General features: G+C 43.1%; 1 protein-coding gene across 1 annotated transcript; it reads right to left on the bottom strand.

Annotated features, from left to right (window-relative positions):
- Positions 1–337: 337 nt before the first annotated feature.
- LOC135559304 (synaptotagmin-6-like) lies at positions 338–24,534 on the bottom strand. Its single transcript, XM_064993492.1, has 8 exons — positions 24,438–24,534; positions 24,104–24,280; positions 9,445–9,898; positions 7,430–7,988; positions 5,132–5,252; positions 2,326–2,497; positions 1,324–1,474; positions 338–967 (listed from the first exon to the last, which is right to left on the bottom strand). The coding sequence occupies exons 1-8, from the start codon at positions 24,532–24,534 to the stop codon at positions 896–898; spliced, it is 1,803 nt and encodes a 600-aa protein (XP_064849564.1). The 3' UTR covers positions 338–895.

Genomic DNA, 24,534 nt, shown 5'->3' with positions numbered 1-24,534 from the left:
CATTACTCCTGAACATGTAATTGTTGACATTGAGAAAATATTCAACATAGGTACTATTGTGAAATATGTTGTTTTTTTTTGGCTTGGTTAATATGACAATTAATGTTGTTTTTTTTTAAATAACTACACATTTGTTTGTGCCTTAGTGTTTTTGTTACTTCCACACAATATCAGTAGATAGATAGTAAGGGCAGACGGCTTTAGATATTCCTTAGGTCAATCCAGTCTTTCATTTCCTATCTTAAGGAAAGCAACATATTTTGACCAACTGATCCAATATAAAGTGACAGCTTGGAATGACCACTGACTGGCTCTCTCACTATGTTTCCCTTATCTCTCTCTCTCTCTCTCTCTCTCTCTCTCTCTCTCTCTCTCTCTCTCTCTCTCTCTCTCTCTCTCTCTCTCTCTCTCTCTCTGTGTGTGTGTGTGAGCAGAAACTTCAGTGTGTTGGACCAAGTCCCTGTGAGAGAACTGTGATCACATTCATTTGGACTCAACCCATAGATAGATACACTCGGAGCCGGCAGTCTGTTGTTCCACTCAGACAACAAGCTCTCCCTTTGGGGACTCACTTGATGAGAAGCTCAGGATAAAACTAATCCAAAGCACCCCAAGTACTGGGATTGACTCCAGATCAGTAAACCGAAGTTCAACACTTCATGTTGATAAAAAAAAAAAGCATTGTTACGTCACAAACAACTGACAGCGATGCTGATCCAGGATCAGTTCTTGGGAACGGGATCACTTTGCTGCTACACTTGAGGGAGAGTGAAGACTGAGAAAGAGACTGAGTGGGGTTATGTTTCTCCTCAGGCGCAGGCAGACAGACCAGACAGGATGTAGGATTAGTAGGAGAGAGAGGAGACCATTTCACTAGGGTCACAGGTGGTTCTGCTCAGGGGCTAGAAGGAGGCCTGGGGGAGGGGCAAGAGCCCTGGCTGTCTAAACTGGCCGTCCGCGTTTTCCACTGCAGTACACAGACACAGACACACATGTACACGCACACACACACACACGCACACACACACACACACACACACACACACACACACACACACACACACACACACACACACACACACACACACACACACACACACACACACACACACACACACACACACACACACACACACACACACACACACACACACACACACACACACACTTCAGTTAGAAGATAGATATTACACTGTTACAACATCTGACATTGACTATTTATCCTACATGTGATCCTTGAAAAAATGTCTCTACATTTTTTACTATATGCAATATTCATGCCTACGAATTCTTCACACACTGCAGCGTGCTGTATGAACTAACCTCTTTCTGTGATTTCTTGGCCTCCAGTAGGGGGTGCCAGTGTGCAATGGGCTTGCGTGGGTACGCCAGCATCTCGTTCCAGTGGCCCTTGCCAAGCCCCTCAGCACTGCACCCCACACGGTTCACACCAATGATCTCATTGTGACCTACCCTGCAGGGGCCAGACAACACACACAACATCAACACAACAGTACAGCTAATCCTGCTCTTCAGAGACACTACATTACAAAATGCAGGATTGATTTCATAGCTGAATTTGTTTTACAAAATAGAATAAAAAAATACATTGGGAACACACCAATGTAAGATCTTTGCATTCATTAAAAAAAAAGCTAATTTGGCAAAATTATTTCACCCCTCTCAAACCCTTATAACAAGTACAGTATACATTTAGTTATCAGAGGATATGGCTGCAAGATGGAAAGTTAAAAGGGAGAGGTGATAATTAGTAGTTGCAGTTCATGTGAAGATAAAGCGAGTTATGGTTAAAAGGAGTCATTTCAATATCTCTTGGAGAGATAATGTCTGAAATGTAAATGGGATGAATAAACAACTACAAATGGTAATGGCACCAACAAAGTCCAGACCAGAAGGGATCTCTGTTCTTCCACATCATAATCCTGGATCTAAGGGATGGACTGGTACAAAACAAGGAAGCCCTGGCTGATACCCTCAAAGTAGAGTCGGAGCTCCAGTCGGCAGCTGCCACGTTAGTTGATAAGGACTACCCTCAGAGCTTCCATTCAACCAGTGAAGTGAATGTTCTGACTATTCTGACTGTTCTATTTGTTGTGTTAACTTTTATTTTTTAAATAGACATCATAAGCACTGTTCTATTCTAGGGGGCGTATTGTGCAAACTACACAGATGCTGAATATTCTGAGAGAACCATCTGAGTTGAATTTTTTGACCGTGCTTGACAGACTGTTACCAAGTAGTTGGCCAAGTGCATGCCAGATTTGTCTTATGGATGCCAAGATTAAATCAAAGTGTTATACGCACAAGTCATAGTCCATGACTGAGATGTGCAGGCTGACGTGGTCCATGCTGTCTGGGGGGATGTCGAAGATGATGGCCTCGTTGTACGTGGGGTTCAGAGTGTTCTTCTTGATGGTCGTCTTCTTCTTTTTCAAACGCCTCCCGTCACAGATGAGGGACACTTTGACGTAGGGATCTGAAGTGGAAAAGAGAAAAATATATAAGATATAAATCAGGATGTAAATTCTATATTCTATAGACGCATTATCTTGAGATTAATCGTGGTGCCCAGAAATCTCCTTGTGTTTTCATCCTTGATTTGAGAAAGAGATTCTGTACATTTATCACCAGAACACTTGACATGCAGCATTATCAAGGACCGCACATGGAGCATGAGGTTTGATACCAACAGGCTCAGAGATAGTTTCTATCTACAAGCCATCAGACTGCTGAACACTTGAACTGAACTGACCACCTGCACTGACTCTTTGCACCGTAGCACACATGCACTCGCTCACTTACGCATACACCCACACAGATATACACTCATCCACTAATCCACCAATCCACAGACACACGCACACACATGCATGAACACACACACAGATATACAGCCATCAATACACACACACAGACACACGCACACATACACACAGATATATGCTCACACACACACACACACACACACACACACACACACACACACACACACACACACACACACACACACACACACACACACACACACACACACACACACACACACACACACACACACACACACACACACACACAGATAAAAACTCATCCACGCACACACGCACACACGCACACACACACACACACACACACACACACACACACACACACACACACACACACACACATTTGTTTTACTATTCTTGTGGGGACCAAACAATTGATTCCCATTCAAAACGCTATTTTCTCTAACCCTTAACCCTAAACCTAACCCTAACCCTAACCCTAACCCTAACCCTAAACCCTAAACCCTAACCTCAAAACCCTAACTCCTAACCCTAAACCTAAACTCGAACCCTACTTGTAACCCTAAACCAAACCCATAAATCTAGACTTTTTCTTTGTGTGGGGACTGGCAAAAGGTCTGGTCCTCACTAGGGTGCTAAAACCAAAAACACACAGAGACACACATTCATGCTCGACACGCATCCCATCTGTTGATGCCAGACTCGTATTATTATTGCTAAATAATGCACAATTTAAACACTTGCCCCCCAATCCCCCCTTTCCCAAAAACACGTGTAAATATTGGACTATAAATTGTGTCTTCCTGCTAAGATGTTTATTCCATTCTACTGAGCCATTTACTTCATGTTCATATTCTTATCTTGTATTATTGTTGGATGATGTATACCATGTGTATACTGTACATACGACTAATAACACTTGAAATTTGAAGCATGCAGGTATTGTTTCAGTATGTGAGAACATAACGCTATTCTTATTAAGCCTGCAGTGACCTCAACATAACTCAACACATACATTTTGATGCTGCAGCGATCAATTTCATTTCCCATAAAGTAAATTTCCCATGTGTATTATACTCCTATGCTACCTTAAACCTAAATATAACAATATCATCCTTGGAAAGGTCTGAAATAAATCTCTGTACATTTGATATTGATGAGTAAACACCTCATGTATTGAAAGAGGAGGAAGCGAAAGCTGCTGAAATAGTGTTTTAATGGAATAAAGTGAAACATATTGGCGTGGTGAATACTGATTTCAATCTTCATCCCTCAGCTCCTATAATCCATTATGCCAGTAAACTAGTCAGATGTAAGCTGACTTAGATCCATACACAACAATATAAAGAGTGTTTGCTTTGCAACCAAATATGCTTTAGGGTACAATTTACTAGCCATGGTTTACTGCACACAGATCCAATTCAATCCAGGAACAATTGGTAGACATTTAAATCCTCAACTGAGAAGGGATGTTAAACTTGTAAAATGTCGTTAACAAAGAGCGGAAAAATAATAACAAATAATAAAATAATTGTTTGAAATACATACTACAAGATTCACAGCATTTAGGGAACAGGGAATGTCACTTGAATTCGCAAGCAAACATATTTCCTCAAATTATATTTGGTTATTGATAAAATAAACAGAATATGGAACAGCATCCTACATCCTACATCCCAAATGGCACCCTATTTCCTACATAGTGCACAAGTTTTAGCCCTTTGTAATGCACTATATGGGAATGGGTACCACCTGGGACACACCTAGATTAGAATAAAAACACTGAAACCTTCGTTTGCTCTTTTTATTCAACATTTGATAACATCTATAATTTGATATGTTACAGCCGGGGTTTATTTTCACTTTGACTTATGAAAAACAATGAGTGCACCATCACAAATGTGCAAGAGAGCACATACGCACACACACACACACACACGCGCACACACACACACACCCACGCACACACCCATGCACGCACACGCGCGCACACACACGCACGCACACACACACGCACCCACGCACACACCCACGCACGCACACGCGCGCACACACACACGCACACGCGCGCACACACACACGCACACCCACGCACACACACACACACACACACACACACACACACACACACACACACACACACACACACACACACACACACACACACACACACACACACACACACACACACACACACACACACACACACACACACACACACACACGCACACATACGCACACACACACACACCCACACACACACACACACACACACACACACACACACACACACACACACACACACACACATAAGGGTTGCCTACCTGAGTATCCAGTGATATCCATGGCCTTGAGGTTCCTGCACTTGATGACGGTGAGAGTGAGTCGTCCTGCGGTTGGCAGGTAGCATAGTGAGAACATGATCTCTCCCAAGTCTACACTCTCCTGTGGGAACAAACAGAGAAACAAACTAATGTGACACACATCACTGGAAGGATGCCTACAAGCCCTACTGGCGCAAGGGCAATAACATTACAATGGAAATGGATTGTGAAGCAGTCAATGCTTTTCCAAAATCCCTCAAGAGATATTGATGTGAAGTCTGTCATCACAAACAGAACTGAGTATCAGGCTCACGCTGAGGAAGTTGTAGAGACAAATCTGCAGGACAGTGAAAAATGTCTACTTTATGGCCACCTGTGGAGTGTTAAGCATTTCAAATGTAATGTTAGTATTTCATGTGTAGTGTTAAGTGTTTAAAATGTAATGTTAATATTTAATGTGGAGTGTTAAGAGTTTAAAATGTAATGTTAGTATTTCATGTGGAGTGAAAGTTTCGTTCGCAGTCTCTCCCGGGGTGTTCTGACTAAGCTTCATCCCATGAACATGCATTAAAGTTGGTGAGGTTCTAATCACTTTAAATGGGCTATGGTGAGCCCCCCCCCTCTGACAGAGAAATCCCATGACTTGGGATGTGATGTGGACTTAATGTCTCAAGCACTTAAAGCTGATTTAGCTAAAGCACTCCAATAGGAGAGGGAATTTGGTTGATGAAGACAAAGTTGGATTACATGCAGTAATATGAGTCCACAGCAAATGTGTCATAAAATACTTTCTAGTCCAGAGCATCTTAGAAGACTAATGTGGTACGTGAACTGTATGCAATATTGACATTTACAGTTATGAAATGGAGCTAATGAATCATTGTGAAGACTTCAGTAATGTCAGAACAGTTAGTTTACGCACGGCTCCCTTGGCCTCTCTGTCTGGAGACAGTATTACCTGTTATTAATGCCTCCTCTTTGTTAAACAGTATTGCTTTTCATGGCACCAGTGCAGGTTTGCAGTAGTTAAAGGGCCAGGATTAAAACTGGGGTGTGGTGCTAAGGCAAGATATGCAAGTGTCAGTGTTATGAGGGAAAATGCTACAGTTAGGGTTTGAGCCAGGATAACACTTTAGATTGAAGCAGATTCTCAAGCAATACGGCCCCAACCATTCACTTCCTCTGAGTTTGTGATCAGCCACTATCATTTATCACTTCAGCACCACAGGATGAAACAGTGGACACAGTTGGCCTACCTATAGATGTATAAATCAGGCTTACCTAAACATTTATGCATCATGCGGCCTATGATTAGTGAGAAACCCCTCTCAAAATAGTTTGTATGGATCATGCTCTAAGACACTGCCTGAAGTCAATAAGTCTTCCACCCTGCCCTCCTCCCAGCCCTCGGCCCCCTCTACACTCTTGATGTTCCTGATCCAAGTGGGTTGGTGTTATTTATGCATCCCCCATTTGTAAACAGTACTTTCACTCAGTTCAAGGCTCATATTAAAGGTAGGCCTAGTACATGCACCTCAAACCCTTTATGCCTGCTACTACATCCTCAACGCAACAATTACATTTAGAACCGTCTTTATCCGTCTACTATATACATGACTTTATATAAGACGGTGGTTGAGGGAGTTTTGGCTGGGAGTCCTTGTTCAATAATATGTGTTTGTTAAGTAACTAGACAACTGCTTTCTGCCACTTTAGCATTAACTACTGGATTATTGAACTGCCCTCCAAAAGCAGCTGAAGTCTAACAATAGGGGCCAAATAAAATAATCTGACAGAGGTACCCCTCAGACCAGAGAGCTGCCAGAGTGATGCCAGAACGATCCCAGAGTGATGTAGACTCCAATAGAATCCAAACTGATGCCAACAGCATAGTGCACTATTCATCAAGACATCCTCAGGACACCATCCAAATAGAATTACTGTCAAATATAATGACCACTTCAGTATCTCGTTGGAGGGCTCAATGTTTTTGCCGAGACAGTTTTATGACCTTTTCGATGATTACGAGTACTTTTTATGCCTTTAGCTTATTATTACTGCCATTTCATATGACTTGAATAAATTCTTACTTCAACAAAAGATTTGTGACATGCTGAACTCACATTTATTCATCATTTTTTGTTCTGGTGGAAGGGGAGCATATGATTTCAATGAGATTATTATAACTGGTTTCAAATATAAGTAATGTTAACTTTAGGCTGGTCAGCACGAACAGATCTGGGATCAGGCTATGTCAACTCTGCTTTGAGTCAAAGACAAACAGACAGACATTCTTACAGTTGTGGCGTACTGAATGTCCCTCCAAATGTCTGTCTCCCTGGAGAGGTCTGACGTCTCAACAAGGTTATCCACCACCACCTCCCCGATCATATCATGTCTGGAGAACCTGTCAAAGTCAAACACACTCATGTGGAGCTTCCTAACAGCCAGCTCCTCATAAGGCACGGGGAACTGGAAGGACTCGTCGAACGTGGGGTTGAGCGTCTTCCGGTGGACGCGCGTCTGGAACTTCTTGCGATCTGGGAGAAGATAGATTTTGACATAGGGGTCGGAACTGCCGCACAGGTCCTTGGCGGGCAGGTCGAAGGCCTTGAGGATGTTGACCAGGAGGGCCTCATTGTCATAGTCGTACTTCAGGGAGAAGTTGATCTTCCCGCAGTTCTTGGCGTTGCTGTTCTTGGCGGACTCATCTGTATCCAAGGTCTTCTGTCTGTAGAGTTCTGGTTTGATGCGTCCGATGCTGGTGGGCTGCTCATCCTCATCCGCATAGTCATTGCCCAGGTCCAGGCTGATGGACTGCATCTGCCTGGGCAGGTGCCTTTTGAATGAGCTGTGTCTGCAGAGATTGAAGAGAGGAGGGAGAAATATGAGAACCCCACCATTCAGCCTGTAGTAGCGACAGGCGGTGTGTAAAAAGGCAGAGAGAGAGGAGAAGAGGGAGAATATGAACTGCTTCATTGTGGCGTCTGGAAAGGTCAGTGTTTTGAAAAATTGCTTGAGTGCCCAGCAGGTGAATTCAATTCCAAGTGGTTTCTTGAATCTTAATAGTGTTTCTGCAACCTGGAACTACATGGTCCCCAATTCAATTGATCTTAGTCAGTAGTATAAATTGTCCTACTCTTAGGGGGCTGTTATTCAGGATGGGTATGGGTATTTCAAAACAACAGAGCACAGAGATTATGTTATTGAAAAATTATTTGAGGTACATCCAATAATTAGACCCCCATTATAGTTGTGGCCATGTGGAATAATGTCTGTGGGGTTGTTTTACTGGTGATTTTACGCTTTTAAGTGTATTGCATTACTCATCATGAAGTGGTCTGGAGATATTAACCTTATATTAAATGAACAGCACCAAATGGCTCACAGGCAAAAAGTAACACAAGCGCTTGGGAGGACCGAAACAAATTGAAACATAATTGTCTTTTTCACTATGATAATTTTGTACAATTTGTATTTTTAAACAGCTGTTGAATAACAAATTGAATTCAGATATAAGTTCATTCGTAACTTTGTTAGGGACGTTATTTGTGCCGTTTTTTTGTGAGGTCCCTATGAAGTTTCTTTCTAACGGACTATAGATATTTCTGCTGACTAACTGACCCATTCAGTTTTTCTGACCATGCTTCTGTATATGTGTGTACTGTACTGTGTGTGTGTGTGTGTGTGTGTGTGTGTGTGTGTGTGTGTGTGTGTGTGTGTGTGTGTGTGTGTGTGTGTGTGTGCGTGTGTGTGTGTGTGTGTGTGTGTGTGTGTGTGTGTGTGTGTGTGTGTGTGTGTGTGTGTGTGTGTGTGTGTGTGCGTGCGTGTGCGTGCGTGCGTGCGTGTGCGTGGGTGTGTGTGTGTGTGTGTGTTTATTTGTGTGAGGGAGCATGTCTGTGTGTGTGTGTGTGTGTGTGTGTGTGTGTGTGTGTGTGTGTGTGTGTGTGTGTGTGTGTGTGTGTGTGTGTGTGTGTGTGTGTGTGTGTGCGTGCGTGCGTGGGTGCGTGCGTGTGTGTGTTGTGTGTGTTTATTTGTGTGAGGGAGCATGTCTGTTTGTGTGTGTGTGTGTGTGTGTGTGTGCGTGCGTGCGTGCGTGGGTGCGTGCGTGTGTTGTGTGTGTTTATTTGTGTGAGGGAGCATGTCTGTTTGTGTGTGTGTGTGTGTGTGTGTGTGCGTGCGTGTGTTTGTGTGTGTGTGTGTGTGTGTGTGTGTTGTGTGTGTTTATTTGTGTGAGGGAGCATGTGTGTGTGTGTGTGTGTGTGTGTGTGTGTGTGTGTGTGCATGCGCGCGTGCGTGCTGTGGGTGCTGACCTGGTGGAAGAAGCAGGCTCAGTGGCTTGCCGCTGCATGCGTTGCGTGCGCCTCAAAAAGTGCTCCCTCATTGAGAGCTGCACCTCGGCGGGGATGTCAGGCGATGTGTGGCTTATCTTCACAGCAGCCTCTAGGAATCCCATGGAACCCATCGGGTCTTTCACCTTATCCGTTGCCATGGTAACTGGTGACTTTTGCTGGTTGGTGCTGGGGAGGAACTTGTGCTGGTTGTGGTGGAGGGGGTGAGGAGGGTGAAGGTGGAGGTGGAAGGGAGAGCAGTCGTCTGGGGGACCACAGGCCGGAGTGAAGGCTGCAGAGTTGGAGGAGAGGGCCGCTGCCTCTTTATTCCGCAAATAAGGCACCCAGCACAGCTTCCAGGAGGCGAAGGCACAAAGAGTCAGCAGGACCAAGCCACACACCACAAACACACCGAGGAGGAGGCCAAAAGTGACGTCTGGAGCAGAGCCGCAAGGACCAAATGCAGGATCACACAATATGGACAAGCAGATGGTGGTAACAGTGAGAGAGAAACAGAGAGAATCAGAGTCAATTAGATTGAAATACAAAATATGGCACAGTAGATTGGTATGGTGCAATGCTGCAACACAGTAACACAGTAGACTGATATCGCAGTATCAGTGGCAATGAAACACTGGCAGTCTGAAAGATGGACCGCCATATGTTTACTGTCAAACCTGTAAGATTGATGATCATATTATACATTTGTCTGCAGTCATTGATGTATACATGTGGATGCTGAATACATAAAGCTCATCCTTAAAGCAGTAAAAAGATACATAACACACGATTTGTTAGCCTTGCAACTGAGTTAAAAAGTAATTACAGTTAACTCTGATAAATGATAAATAATCTATTTCAAAAGTAACAAAGCCTATTGGGAGATGTGTTGCAGTGTCAAATGCTCTCGCTGGAGATAGTTTGTCTGTAGTGTATATCTGTATGTGTGTGGATATGAAAATGGGTATGAGGTGTAGTGGGCTTTGAATAGCCTCTCAAACTAATTCATTTGTCAATATTATGAATCTGTTTTCTGGAAGAACAAATGGGATCTAAAGACGTGGAGAGCCACCAAGAATGCTAGCAGGCAGCACCAAGGACAAACATTCATTAAACATTTTTGAGAAGTTGAAGGAAAAAAAACACCACATTGTTGGCTTGATTCACCCGGGGGGATACTTGCCAAAGCGTTATAAATATATTATTGATGCAATTGTCACGTTCTGACCTTAGTTCCTTTATTTTTGTCTTTCTTTTAGTATGGTCAGGGCGTGAGTTGGGGTGGGCAGTCTATGTTTGTTTTTGAGTCTCCTCGGGCCGGTGTACATGGCACCAGCCTTACGCATGGTGTCCCCGGTTCGCCAGCACAGCCCAGTGCGGGCTATTCCACCTCGCTGCACTGGCCTTGCTACTGTGAGCATTCAACCAGGTAAGGTTGGGCAGGCTCATTGCTCAAGAGCTCCAGTGCGCCTTCACGGTTCAGTCTGTCCGGTGCCACCTCCACGCACCAAGCCTCCGGTGGCAGCCCCACCCGTCTGTCCTGAGCCGCCAGAGTCTCCCATCTGTCCTGTACCACCAGAGTCTCCCGTCTGTCCAGAGCCGCCAGTCTGTTCTGAGCCGCCAGAGCCGTCAGTCTGTCCTGAGCCGCCAGAGCCGCCAGTCAGCCAGGAGCTGCCAGAGACGCAAGTCAGCCAGGAGCCGCCAGAGCCGCCAGTCAGCCAGGAGCAGCCAGAGCCGCCAGTCAACCAGGAGCCGCCAGAGCCGTCAGTCAGCCAGGAGCTGCCAGAGCCACCAGCCAGCCAGGAGCCGCCAGAGCCGCCAGTCAGCCAGGAGCCGCCAGAGCCGTCAGTCAGCCAGGAGCCGCCAGAGCCGCCAGTCAGCCAGGAGCCGCCAGAGCCGCCAGTCAGCCAGGAGCCGCCAGAGCCGCCAGTCAGCCAGGAGCCGCCAGAGCCGTCAGTCAGCCAGGAGCTGCCAGAGCCGTCAGTCAGCCAGGAGCTGCCAGAGCCGTCAGTCAGCCAGAAGCTGCAAGAGCCATCAGTCAGCCAGGCGATGCCAGAATCACCCTCCCCAGTCCAAGGTCGGCGGCGAGTGTCGCTCTAAAGAGGCCACGGAGGCGGGCTAAGAGGCGCAAAAAAACTATGGTGAAGTGGGGTCCACGTCCCGTGCCAGAGCCGCCACAGACGCCCACCCAGACCCTCCCCTATAGGTTCAGGTTTTGCGGCCAGAATCCGCACCTTTGGGGGGAGGGGTACTCTCACGTTCTGACCTTAGTTCCTTTGTTTTTGTCTTTGTTTTAGTATGGTCATGGCGTGAGTTGGGGTGGGTGGTCTATGTTGGTTTTTCTATGTTGGTTTTTGAGTTCGGCCTAGTATGGTTCTCAATCAGAGGCAGCTGTCAATTGTTGTCCCTGATTTGAGAATCACACTTAGGTAGCCTGGGTTTCACTTTTGAGTGGTGGGTGTTTGTCTTCCGTGTCAGTGTTTGTCGCCACATGGGACTGTTTTGTTGATGCACGTTATTTTATTTTGTTCCAGTGTTCTGTTGTTATTGTTACGTTTGTGGTGTATCGTTGTCTTTTGGGTTTTCGCTGTCCGGGTTTTGTAACAGTGGTTTTGGGTTTGTTTGCACCTGTGTTTAGGGCTTCACCCATGTTTGGACCTGTTACTTTGTAGAGGACATTAAATTGTTTTTTCCCGTTTACTTTTGCTCTCTGCGTCTGACTCCACACCCATCACTCACCCACCGTTACAGCAATGTAATTATTTTTCTCCACCTGATACTTGCCAATGTTTTCATACTGTGGAAAATTGACTTTTATTTATTTGGGTTTCACTGCAGTGTTCATCCAATGCTGCTGCACTTGATTACCCTGATTTATCTGTAATAATTCACACTGAAGAGTTTCTGAGCATCTTGGTGCTTTCTGTTTGTATTCTGACTCCAATATCAACATACTGTCATACTGCTAACCATTAGACCTGCTTCAAGGCAGGTTCAATTGGTTCCTTTTAGAAATTCAGCGGGCTTAACTGTTACTCAGTTTAATGTACAAATATGAGCATATGTTCAAAAAGAAAGATATTTGCTCAACAGTTACGTTATAGCCTTCAATATGTACATGATATAATATTTATACAGGGAGATTTGCAAATGGTTCAAAGGAAACATGGGTTGAATGTCCAGTTTTTGACAATCATCAATATGGATCATTGCTTTTTTTTGTTTTATAGATTTGATCTTTTCCAAATGCTTTCACACTCTACATCAAACTCTAAGACAGTGGTATTGCAGTATTAGTAGGTATAATGAAGATCTCTTTACGCATGCCTTATGGTTTCTATAATACAGTTATAGCTTTCAAATGGCCTCAGATAGCTCCAAGTTTCAAGATGTACATTTTTACTCAAATGAACTCTCCATCAAAGCATTTTGTAAATTGGGTCCAGTTCGGAGAGCTTTGGGCTTATCCAAGATGGAGCCCGGATTTCCTAGACATGGGGATTTGTGCCTCTACTCTGAGGGGATTTCAACATCATCCCCAGCCATGACTCCCCCTTGTCATCTCCCATTTCTCCCAGTTCTTCACAAAGGACAGTGTTAACTGACCTGTCACTGGCACATTTCTCGTTAACTGTGACAAAAAATGTAAAGATTGTAGATTTATGGTTTATGTAGGCTATCTGACCAGAGCATAGAATGGAAGTTGTATGTAGCTGAAATGATATATGATGGCTTTGGAATGCATAATGTAGCTGTTTCATGATATTTAACTCATTATCAATTTGTTGTTATTATACAAAGTACTTAATTTTCCAATAATGACAACATAATCTCACATTTCATCATTGGAACCTGGAAGCAAATCTGAGTGTGCTGACGGTCTGTCACGAGAGACCATTGCACAGTAGGTCATTGGCATACAGTAAGCAGAGCTCGATTTGATGGGTAATGTAATGTTCAAAATAGAGACAATGGAGTAGGCCAACAGATATAGACAGTGAGCAGTGAATTTCCATTTGCTCTGTGTGTGTTGAAATATCCACACTAGAGACAGTAACGTCTACGAATAAATTTGAATTCAGAAAGGATGTTTGAGAAAAAAACATTTGACACCTTTCTGTTTTCTCAATAACATTCAAATAAGCACTGAAAAAAGTGTAAATTGAACCTGACACAATAAATGCGTTCGATGGATCATGGGAAAAGAGCAGGAATAGCAATGACGTGTACTGATGGATGATAAGAGAAGCCAGGCTTCCCCAAAAAATGTACAGAGAAAAAAAGATAGCAACTAATGTATCTTTAGCTTCTCTGTTTTTCATAATTTTCCTTCAATTCGCAAGTGGCTGGATGTATCTCACCGGAGAAAGCGTCTGAGTGAGTGAAATAGTGACCCTCTTTTTCAGTATGTGTAGCCCATCTATCAGAAGTTGTCTGGTCAAAAAGAGTATGACATTGTAGTTTCGGCTATTTCAGCCACAGACAGGTGTATAAAATTGAGCACACCGCCATGCAATCTCCATAGACAAACATTGGCAGTAGAATCACCTTACTGAAGAGCTCAGTGAGCCTCAACGTGACACCGTCATAGGATGCCACCTTTCCAACAAGTCAGTTCTGCCCTGCTAGAACTGCCCCAGTCAACTGTAAGTGCTGTTATTGTGAAGTGGAAACGTCTAGGAGCAACAACGGCACTGCCGCAAAGTGGTAGGCCACACAAACACGAACAGGAACGTTGAGTGCTGAAGCGCATAGTGTGTAAAAATCATCTGTCCTCGGTTACAACACTCAACACTCTGTTTCAATTGCCTCTGGAAGCAAAGTCAGCACAATAACTGTTAGTTGGGAGCTTCATGAAATGGGTTTCTATGGCCGAGCAGCCACACACAAACCTAAGATGATCATGTGCAATGCCAAGCGTTGGCAGGAGTGATGTAAAGCTGGCCACCATTGGACTCTGGAGCAGTGGAAATGCGTTCTCTGGAGTGATGAATCACACGTTTCACCATCTGGCTGTCCGACGAACCATTCTGGGTTTTTGCGGATGCCAGGAGAACGCTACCTGCTCCAATGCATAGTGCCAACTGTAAAGTTTGGTAAAGGAGGAATAATGGTCTGGGGCTATTTTTCATGGTGCGGGCTAGGCCCCTTAGTTACAGTGAATTTGAAATCTTAATGCTACAGCATACAATGACATTCTAGATGATTCTGTGCTACCAACTTTGTGACAAAAGTTTGGGGAAGGCCCTTTTCTGTTTCAGCATGACAATGGCCTCGTGCACAAAGTGAGATCCATACAGAAATGGTTTTTGAAATTGGCGTGAAAGAACTTGACTGGCCTGCACTGACCTAACCTGGCCCTGACCTCAACCCCATTGAACACCTTTGGAAAGAATTGGAACGCCGACAGCGACCCAGGCCTAATCGCCCAATATTTGTGCCCGACCTCATTAATGCTCTTGTGGCTGAATGGAAGTAAGTCCCCTCAGCAATGTTCCAACATCTAGTGGAAAACCTTCCCAGAAGAGTGGAGGCTGTTACAGCAGCAAAGGGGATCAACTCTATATCAAGGCCCATGATTTTGGAAAGAGATGTTCATTAAGCTGTTGTCCACATACTTTTGGTTTTGTAGTGTATAATGGATTTATACAGTTGTTCAGTTGGCTGCGGTGATGCAACATATTGGAGGCCAATGGCCATAAAACATAATTGAAGAAGAGAAAGGAAGGAAGGGTTAATGTAGCACAGGTGAGAGGAGAGGGAATACAGTTCTTACCATCCCACAGGGCCATGCTTATAGATTACACCTCTACACCTTTTGTATGGTAAATAATGTTTTGATCATAATTTTATGCAAATGTGAAAGGTCAAAGCACAGGAAAGACTAAGGACAGTAGTGGTACATGTAGCTGTGATTTACACAAAATCAAGTCATGTGTTCAAAGTCTTAATATCAAAATATCATATGAAAGAACATGTTACGTTGTTGGATGTGTATATTTTTTAAGGATTTATAATGCAAATGTATTACAGTTCTTTCCAACTGCTTACACACGTTTTCAAAACTGTCTCCTTTTTTCAAAACTCTACACACAATTCCCAAAACTGCAAACACAAAATGCAAAATGCCTCACATCTCCTTCAAAATGTAACACTGCATTCAAAATTCCATAAACACATGTCGGAATGAAGCATTTGCATCAAATGGCACTGCTTCATAATAGTACATTTTTGAATATGTCATGTAAACACTGGTGTTCTAAATCTAAAGCTTTTTGGTCTTTCATAGGCTTATATCTACATTTCAATACAATGTTCTACAGTGAAAGTAATCTGCTGAGAGGGGTAACAAGTACACTGTAAACACCAATGCAATGTAGAAAAAGAAAATATTTATTAGGCCACACATTACTGTTGTATACAGTAGCATACAACAAAACCATAAACATATGTAAACCAAAAGTATATTCTTTAGAATACAGTAAAGAACACCATTGTGTGTGTGGGGTCTCCGGCCTGGGTCTGGCCACAATACTTCGTCCACATCACAAGATATGTTTTCTTTTGCCAAACACCGAGGGAAGTATCTCCTAGCATGGCGTATCCAACCTTGGACAGAGGCAACCTCTATGTCCCCACATGCATCCTCCATTGCCTTGAGAAGCGGCATGCGGGCTTAGGGTTGGCGATCATACACTTTCCAGCGCCAGGCTGAGAAGAATTCCTCTATGGGATTTAGAAAAGGTGAATATGGGGGTAGGTACAAAAGTACAAATTGTGGATGGGTGGCAAACCAGTTTTGGACCAGAACAGCCCGGTGAAAACTAACATTGTCCCATAAAACCACAAATCTAGCAGGCACCTGATCTGGACCAGGGACAAGCATTGTGTAAATTGCATCCAGAAAAGTGAGCATATGGCCGGTGTTGTACGGACCCAGTGTGGCATTGTGACGGAAGACCCTGTTTTGAGTGATGGCAGCACACATAGTTATATTACCCCCACGCTGTCCAGGGACATTGGTAATTGCCCTGTGTCCTATTACATTTCTTCCGCGGTGCATGGTTTTGGTGAGGTTGAAGCCAACCTCATCCACATAAATAAATTAATGGCGAATTACATGGGCATCCAGCTCCAATACTCTCTGTAACAGACAAAAGGATATACAGATGAGTAAATGTGGTATGTCTGAAGTACTGGAAGTAGTGTTGCATACAAACCTCTACAAAGTCACGTCGCATATTCTTGACTCTGTCAGAGTCTCTCTCAAATGACACCTTGTAAAGTTGTTTCATCGTCACTCGGTGCCGTTGGAGGATGCGTTGTATGGTCGACAGGCTTACAGCATTGATGTTGTTAAATATGGTGTCATTATTCAAAATATGCTCTCTTATCTCTTGAATCCTAAGTGCAATGTTGGCCAAAACCATATTTATAATTGCAGTCTCTTATACATCTGGAAATAAGCGTCCTTGTCCTCCATGATGTCTTTGCCTTTCCACTCTGTACAGAATTCAAACACAGTATGTGTTCAGCATAGAAACTTTAAACAATGTACAAAAAAATGTAGTACAGCATGATAACCAACCTCATTCATTCAATGCAGTGCAGTAAATGGATGGCTTAGAGTTACAAATGTTCATGCAATACTATACAGTCATACGTAATTTACAGTACATTACTGTAATGCTAAAATAGTCATTAGATAGTTGCATACCTGTTCTCATTTCTGAAGGTTTGAATTATGGACGCCACTGTAAATCAACTCAAGTTGGGCTGGACTCTCAGTCCAGCCTCTCTCATGGTCAAACCGTGGTTGATCACATCATCAACAAGTGTTGCCCTAATCTCATCAGAGATGGCTCTCCTTCTTTCTATTCTTTGCCCTCGTCCTCTTCTTCCTCTTCATCTCCCTTCTACTCCTCTTGCTCTCTGTCCATTGTTGGCATCCATTTTTCAAAACAGGTAATCTGACCTTTGACCTATTGGCCTATACGACAGTAAAGCAGTGATTGGTTAGTGATCAGTTAAGCTATTAGTGTTTGCACATGTGAGGAATGTGTGTGTGACCTGGTGAATAAGTGTAGCATTTTGATTGGTTGTGTTTGGAAAAGGAAAGCAAGTCACTTCCTGTTAGATTTTTGTGTTTTAGGTAGAGAATTGTGTGTAGTGTTTTGAAAAAAGTGTTTTATGCAATTGACAACTGAGTCAAAGGCTGAGAAATAGCTTATGTTTTGGATATTTGGTGTGTAGTTTTGCACTTTGAGTCAGAGGTTTCAAAAATTGTGTGACATGAAAAGATTTTGTGTGTAAGCAGTTGGAAAAAACTGTAATATTGTTTTGTCTGGAAAGCTCAGAAGCTCCAACATGCAATTATATCAACATCAAGCTCAACACTGGCACCAGTAGGCCCAGTAAAAGCCAATATTGTTAAGTCTTTCAATGGAAGAACGATGAAAGATGAAAAGGGCTAAACGTGAACTGCTTCCATCTCAATAGAGAGTTCTACCAAGCTGGGCCTTGGCTGAAGCATATGTAGCCTTTCAGAACGGCCCAAAAATTTAATTCAACTTTGTTTTGAAGCGTCAGAGCAAACTCAAGCCCGGGGGTTTTTCACTTCAAGTGCCTTCAAAATCTAACCTGGTTTCCATAGAAACGGTGTCATTAGACAGATGTACGCACTCTCTACTGGCTGTTATGAATCGACTGATCTCCAGACAAAACCCAGAAGGAGGTCCACTTTTGCATAGAGCTAATGGCACGATACGAAATATACACTGCCGGCTGTGCACAGCATGAGTTGTGCTGTATTGGTAACTTTGTATTACATATTGTATTACACGTGTTGCTGTCCACAATGCAACAAGGAGAGTGTTCAATGATAAACCAAGGTTGACCTTTTGGATTTAAATCTTTCAAGAGCCTTAACGATCCACTGTCATCAATTGAATACAAATGATTGGCGTGTACTGCTCAGCTCATTTTCTGCAAAGGGCAATCTCTGAGGAAGGTGGGGAGCAGTGGTGCTATCCCTGCCCTGTATCCCTCAATTACTCACAGGCACTCCCTCCAACACATCGCCATGACAGCTGATATTTCCCTGGGAACGAGAGGGGAGCCACAGCAATGGAGAGTGGCTCAGAGTCACGCTGCTATCGAAGATGAGGGAGTTCAGAGAAAAATAGGCTTTGGATAGCAATTTCACTTCCAAACATCCAAAGTAAAATTGTATTTGAAAGGCTGTTCATTGGAAACCCTCAGTCATTTCCAGTGGTGAATCTCATGTTCAGACAATTTCACTATTCAAAATGCAAATGTTCACAGTTGAACATGATTAATTAAAGAGGAATACAACAGGCCAACTACAAGGAGATTAAAGGCAGGTTTCCCATCTCTCTTATTTTTTGATAGCTGCATTTTATGGCTCACTCTCTTTTTTTCTCTTTTCCTCACTGCAATCTGAAATCCTCTAATCCCCCACATCCCCAAATCCTTAAAAACTCCACAGCATGCCAGGAAGAGAAGGGTTAGACTAGCATTATCTGCCTGCCTGCCTGCCAGAGGGTTGTGTGTGTGTGTGTGTGTGTGTCCTGTATATCCGCCTGCCTGCCAAAGGTGTGGGAAGAAAATGGGAATGGATTATGGGAAAGACTGTTAGACACCCTCACAGTACAATTCACACACTGATCTGGGGTGAGGTCTACTATTAGAGCATGGTGTTATTTAGGGTTGGGGTTGGATGGAGTCCATAGTAGTAGTAGCCCTGATTTTCATGTGATTATGGCAAGGGAATGTAAGACATCCTCCCTCACAGTAACATTCACATACTGGGTTGGTTTGAGGTGTACTGTTGTACTGATGTACTGTGTTTTGGATATGAATTGGAGTGGGTTGGATGGAGTTCATTAAAGCAGTGTCCCTGATTTTGTGTCTTTGCTAGTCAATTTAGCCACCCTTTTCAACTAGTGGAAATAATGTTATACTTATTTGGTTCTTGTAAACAGCTTTGAAGGATGGGTCAAGCTATTGAAATGCTAGAGTATTGGGTAGGGTTGGATGGAGTGCATGCTAGCAGTGTCCCTGCTTTTGCTTGTTTTCCTACTAATCGTTTTAGCCACCCTTTTTTAATATGAGTGGAGAGATGATTTTGTAATTATTAGGTATCTTGTAAACAGATTTTTCAAGGGGTGGTGTAGCTAATTAAATGCTGTGAGGATGGATGGATGGTGTATCAGGGGTTAGGGATAGTGATTCATATAGATGCTGTGGTGAAAGTATATTAAAAACGTCCAGCTTGCCACAAGGTTTAATTTTTTACTGTGATTCATTGACTTTAGCAGTCCTTCATTTACTGCAGTATCAATTTCCCAAACTGCACTCGTATATGAAATATAGGCCTATTCTCTAAGAGGAATAAACAGACAAAGTCCCTTAACATTCATCGACATTGTTGAGGGTAGTAGAACAGGTAATGAATATTGCATTTGAAGACCAAGATCGGTCATGTTAAAGGTATTTTTATATGTTATGTAAACAGATTACTTGTACAATATAAATTGAGATCAAAGCAGTAGACTATTTAACCTTTATTTAACCAGGAAGTCCTGCAAAGGATATTGATGAAGACTGTATGTCTCATTAATTATGTATATACCGTGACACTGACAGCGCTTTTCTATAGGTAAGGTCATTCAATTTAAGCCCTACTGTATTTTCAGTGTATTCTTAGCAATGTGATACAGATATTTGGTGACGTGAAAATATTGAGTATAGCTGAATTTCCAAGGATATTTAAAAAATATATGTTTTAATGTTTTTAAATGTTTCTATGGAGGTCCATTCTCCTTTACTTTCCTGCAGGAAGCTCCACTGGCTGGTTCTTGGCCTTTATCTTATATCATGTGAACATTGACTTCCCTAATCCATTTCCTTCTGCGAAGTATATCTATTGATATGCTGACCAATTGATTAACTTTTTGGAACTCAAGGAAGTGAATGAAATAACTTATTTTGAAAAATCGATTTTCTCACAGGATATGCATGTCCATTTATATATCAATGCTCCCTCTGTCTCGCTGGCTAATTACTTTATCATGTAAAGGACTCCATGGGGTTCAACAACAGAACTTTCTAGGATTCACACTCAATAGTTGACAGACAGAAGACTCTCAGCTGGCTGTTATCTCTCCACACTTGTGATGGTGTGAAGTAAATTATTGTAATCTCTTTCTATCATTTTCTCCACTTAAAATGATCAGATGATATTTCCTATTTAAGATTATGCTCTTATTCTATTGATTAATGACGGTCTTACATGAGCTTTGAGGTTAATATGAGTTAATTATATTTTCCTTGGTCTGAGAAAACACATTTTGACTGCTGCCAAATGTTATCTGATTTATTTGATTTCCTGGTTCCCGTGTCCAATCAGAGAGCAGGAAGTAGGGCCCCTGGGGGATGTAATTGAGTGGCTTAGTGGTGCATCAACATCTTGTCCTAGCAGCCAATTAGCCTGCCTGGTGAACAGTGGTTTCTATCTATGACACACAGGCTTTAGTGTGCCAGGCCCACACCGCTGCTACCTTACCTGGTTTCCAAGCCCCTCTAACTCAGGTTCACACAGAAAGGAAAACACTGAAGTCATTCAAAGGATGGATGTTTTGGTATTTAAAGATGCAAACTTGTTTACAGTGGACTGTGTTCTTTACATCTTACTCAGTCTACTCCGGGTGTCCTAACCCTCTCCTCGGCTCCCCCAGACACATCACTTTGTGTTTTACCTAAACTGGTACACCTGATTTCAATTAGTCAAAGGCTTGATGATTAGTTGACCAATTTAATCAGGTGTGCCAGTTTAGGGGGGGGGGCTGAGGAGAGGGTTGGGAAACCCTGGTCTGCCCAGTCTTCAGCCATTAGAGAACACTCCCTACATGCCCAGATCAGGCCCAGCTCTGACATTAGACAATTCTTCTGACCAGCACTAGACACAGCACTGTTGATTTGCTATGCTTAGAATCAGTGGTGGAAAAAGTTACTGAGTAAGAGTAAAGATACCTTAGTGGAAAATGACTGAAGTAAGCGTGAAAGTCACCCAGTAAAATACTACTTGAGTGAAAGTATAAAGTATTTGGTATCAATGTATCAAAAGTAAATGTAATTGCCATCATTGTAAATACGAATTTATTCTTAACTGACTTGCCTAGTTAAATAAAGGTTAAACAAAGAATAATATTGTAAGAGTAAAATTATAAATCATTTCACATTCCTTATATTAAACAAACCAGATAGCCAGGGGTACACTCCAACCCTCAGACACCATTTACAAACTAAGCACTTGTGTTTAGTGAGTCTGCCAGATCAGAGGAAGTAAGGTTGACCAGGGATGTTCTCTTGATCAGTGTGTGAATTGGAAAATGTTCCTGTCCTGGTAAGCATTCAAAATGTAATGAGTACTTTTGGCTGTCAGGGAAATGTTTGGAGTAAAATGTATGGAGTAAAATGTATGGAGTAAAATTATTATTTTCTTTAGGAATGTAGTGAAGTTAAATTAAAAGTTGTCCAAATATGAAAAGTAAAGTACAGATACCCCCTAAAAACTACCTACAGTAATTAGTACTTTAAAGTATTTTTACTTAAACACTTTAAACCACTACATATAATAATGCCTTGTAATGCTTGTTAATGCTTCGTAACTTAAGTTTATGTCTTGTATAATTTTATCATTCATTTTTTACAAAGTAATTAAATACACCTGTTCTGGGTCAATTATAATTTTCCTAAGTCCCTCTTTGTGGTACCTGACCACACGACTGGACAGTAGTCCAAGTGCGACAAAACTAGGACCTGTAGGACCTGCCTTGTTGATAGCGTTGTTAAGAAGGCTGAGTAGCGCTTTATTATGGACAGACCTCTCCCCATCTTAGCTACGGTTGCATTAATATTTTTTGACCATGACAGTTTACATTTACATTTACATTTACATTTAAGTCATTTAGCAGACGCTCTTATCCAGAGCGACTTACAAATTGGTGAATTCACCTTCTGACATCAGTGGAACAGCCACTTTACAATAGTGCATCTAAATCATTTAAGGGGGGGTGAGAAGGATTGCTTTATCCTATCCTAGGTATTCCTTGAAGAGGTGGGGTTTCAGGTGTCTCCGGAAGGTGGTGATTGACTCCGCTGTCCTTGCGTCGTGAGGGAGTTTGTTCCACAATTGGGGGGCCAGAGCAGCGAACAGTTTTGACTGGGCTGAGCGGGAACTGTACTTCCTCAGTGGTAGGGAGGCGAGCAGGCCAGAGGTGGATGAACGCAGTGCCCTTGTTTGGGTGTAGGGCCTGATCAGAGCCTGGAGGTACTGCGGTGCCGTTCCCCTCACAGCTCCGTAGGCAAGCACCATGGTCTTGTAGCGGATGCGAGCTTCAACTTCAACTTTACAATCCAGCCTGTGCCTGAGGGCACACACTTTCGTATATTCAAATTAAATCGTTTACCTTTGATGAGCTTTGGATGTTTTCACTCACGAGACTCCCAGTTAGATAGCAAATGTTCCTTTTTTCCCAAAATATTATTTTTGTAGGCGAAATAGCTCCATTTGTTCTTCACGTTTGGCTGAGAAATCGCCCGGAAATTGCAGTCACGAAAACGGCAAAAAAAAATCCAAATTAGCTCCATAATATTGACAGAAACATGGCAAACGTTGTTTATAATCAATCCTCAATGTGTTTTTCATATATCTATTCGATAATATATCCGTCGGGACAATTAGTTTTTCAGTAGGACCGATTAGAATAATGGCTACCTCTGTATTTTATGCGAGAGTCACTATGGTAGCCATCAGGTGACCACTTGCGCAATGTAGCCGCTTATGGATATTCTTCAACATAAATGCGTAAAACTACGTCACAATGCTGTAGACACCTTCGGGAATACGGAGAAAGAGTAATCTGGTTGATAGCCCATTCACTGCTCAATAGGGACGCATTGGAACGCAGCGCTTTCAAAACTTCCGGATTGGATTTTTCTCAGGCTTTCGCCTGCAACATCAGTTATGTTATACTCACAGACAATATTTTTACAGTTTTGGAAACTTTAAAGTTTTTTCTATCCTAAGCTGTCAATTGTATGCATATTCTAGCATCTTGTCCTGACAAAATATCCTGTTTACTACGGGAATGTTATTATTATCCAAAAATGAAAATACTGCCCCCTAGTCACAACAGGTTTTTAAGATCAACTAGCCCTCCTAATGTCGTTTGACCCCACATGCACGACAACAGTGTCAGCCCCCGACTGCTGTCTTAGAATAGTAGGAAGCAGCCTTGTAATGTCCTGTACTCATCCAGGTTGGCAGGTTTTTGCCCTGTGAACCCGAGATGTTTCTCACCATAGAACTGCCGATGATGACAGCTGGTAAAATGGCTGAGGAGGTTTGGCCATTCTGTGTTTTGGAAGACCCCTCGAGGACCGATGGGAGGTGGTGCCCGATGGATCCGAGCCAGCCATAGAATCCATCGTGGCTGATGAAGGGGCCGGAGACTTAGACATCCTCACGGTCCGATGAGGGGGAGCTCTGAAGATCTGAATCCGAGGTAGAAGCCACCGGAGAGGGAGACAGAACGGAGGACAAAGGCGCAAGTACCTCCGGATCTGATCTCGAAGCGGAAGCCCCCAGTGATGAAGGCGCCAGAACCTCTGGATCCAGGGCGGCGAAGCTGTTTGAAGTCTGTATCTGGTCCAGGCTTCCCACCGCCGAGGAGGCCCCTATTGCCAAAGTCTGTAGTTTTCGACTTCCACGGCAAGTGACGTGCCTCCGTGGCTGGTTGGTTGGGTCAAGAATAGGATCATCCACTAAGTCATCCAGAAGCATCCTACTAACTCCATTCTGCAGGGAAGGGGGACCACTTTGGGGAGGGATCCCTGCAGAGCTCCGGCCAGTCGGCTCTGGAGAGACGACACGACGGCGACACTCTCACCAGGCCAGAGCGGCGTCCAGCTACTGGAGTAGAAGAGAAAGAGAAAGTAGGTGTGTAGGCTTGTGTAGATCACTACTTGTTCACCAAGAGTAGCCAT

Source organism: Oncorhynchus masou, chromosome 18 (genome assembly GCF_036934945.1).
Source record: "Oncorhynchus masou masou isolate Uvic2021 chromosome 18, UVic_Omas_1.1, whole genome shotgun sequence".
Classification (NCBI taxonomy): Eukaryota; Metazoa; Chordata; class Actinopteri; order Salmoniformes; family Salmonidae; genus Oncorhynchus; species Oncorhynchus masou.
The sequence above is the reverse complement of the archived record's forward strand: the minus strand, read 5'-3'. Positions and strand labels throughout refer to the sequence as shown.

Excerpts from the sequence above, each read along its gene's own strand:
- LOC135559304 (XM_064993492.1), bottom strand. The coding sequence starts at position 24,534 with ATGGCTACTCTTGGTGAACAAGTAGTGATCTACACAAGCCTACACACC. Across the intron at positions 9,899-24,103 it reads CTTCGAGATCAGATCCGGAG|ACGTCACTTTTGGCCTCCTC; the intron begins GTACTTGCGCCT and ends GCTCTGCTCCAG. Across the intron at positions 1,475-2,325 it reads TCAGTCATGGACTATGACTT|GGTAGGTCACAATGAGATCA; the intron begins GTGCGTATAACA and ends TGGCCCCTGCAG.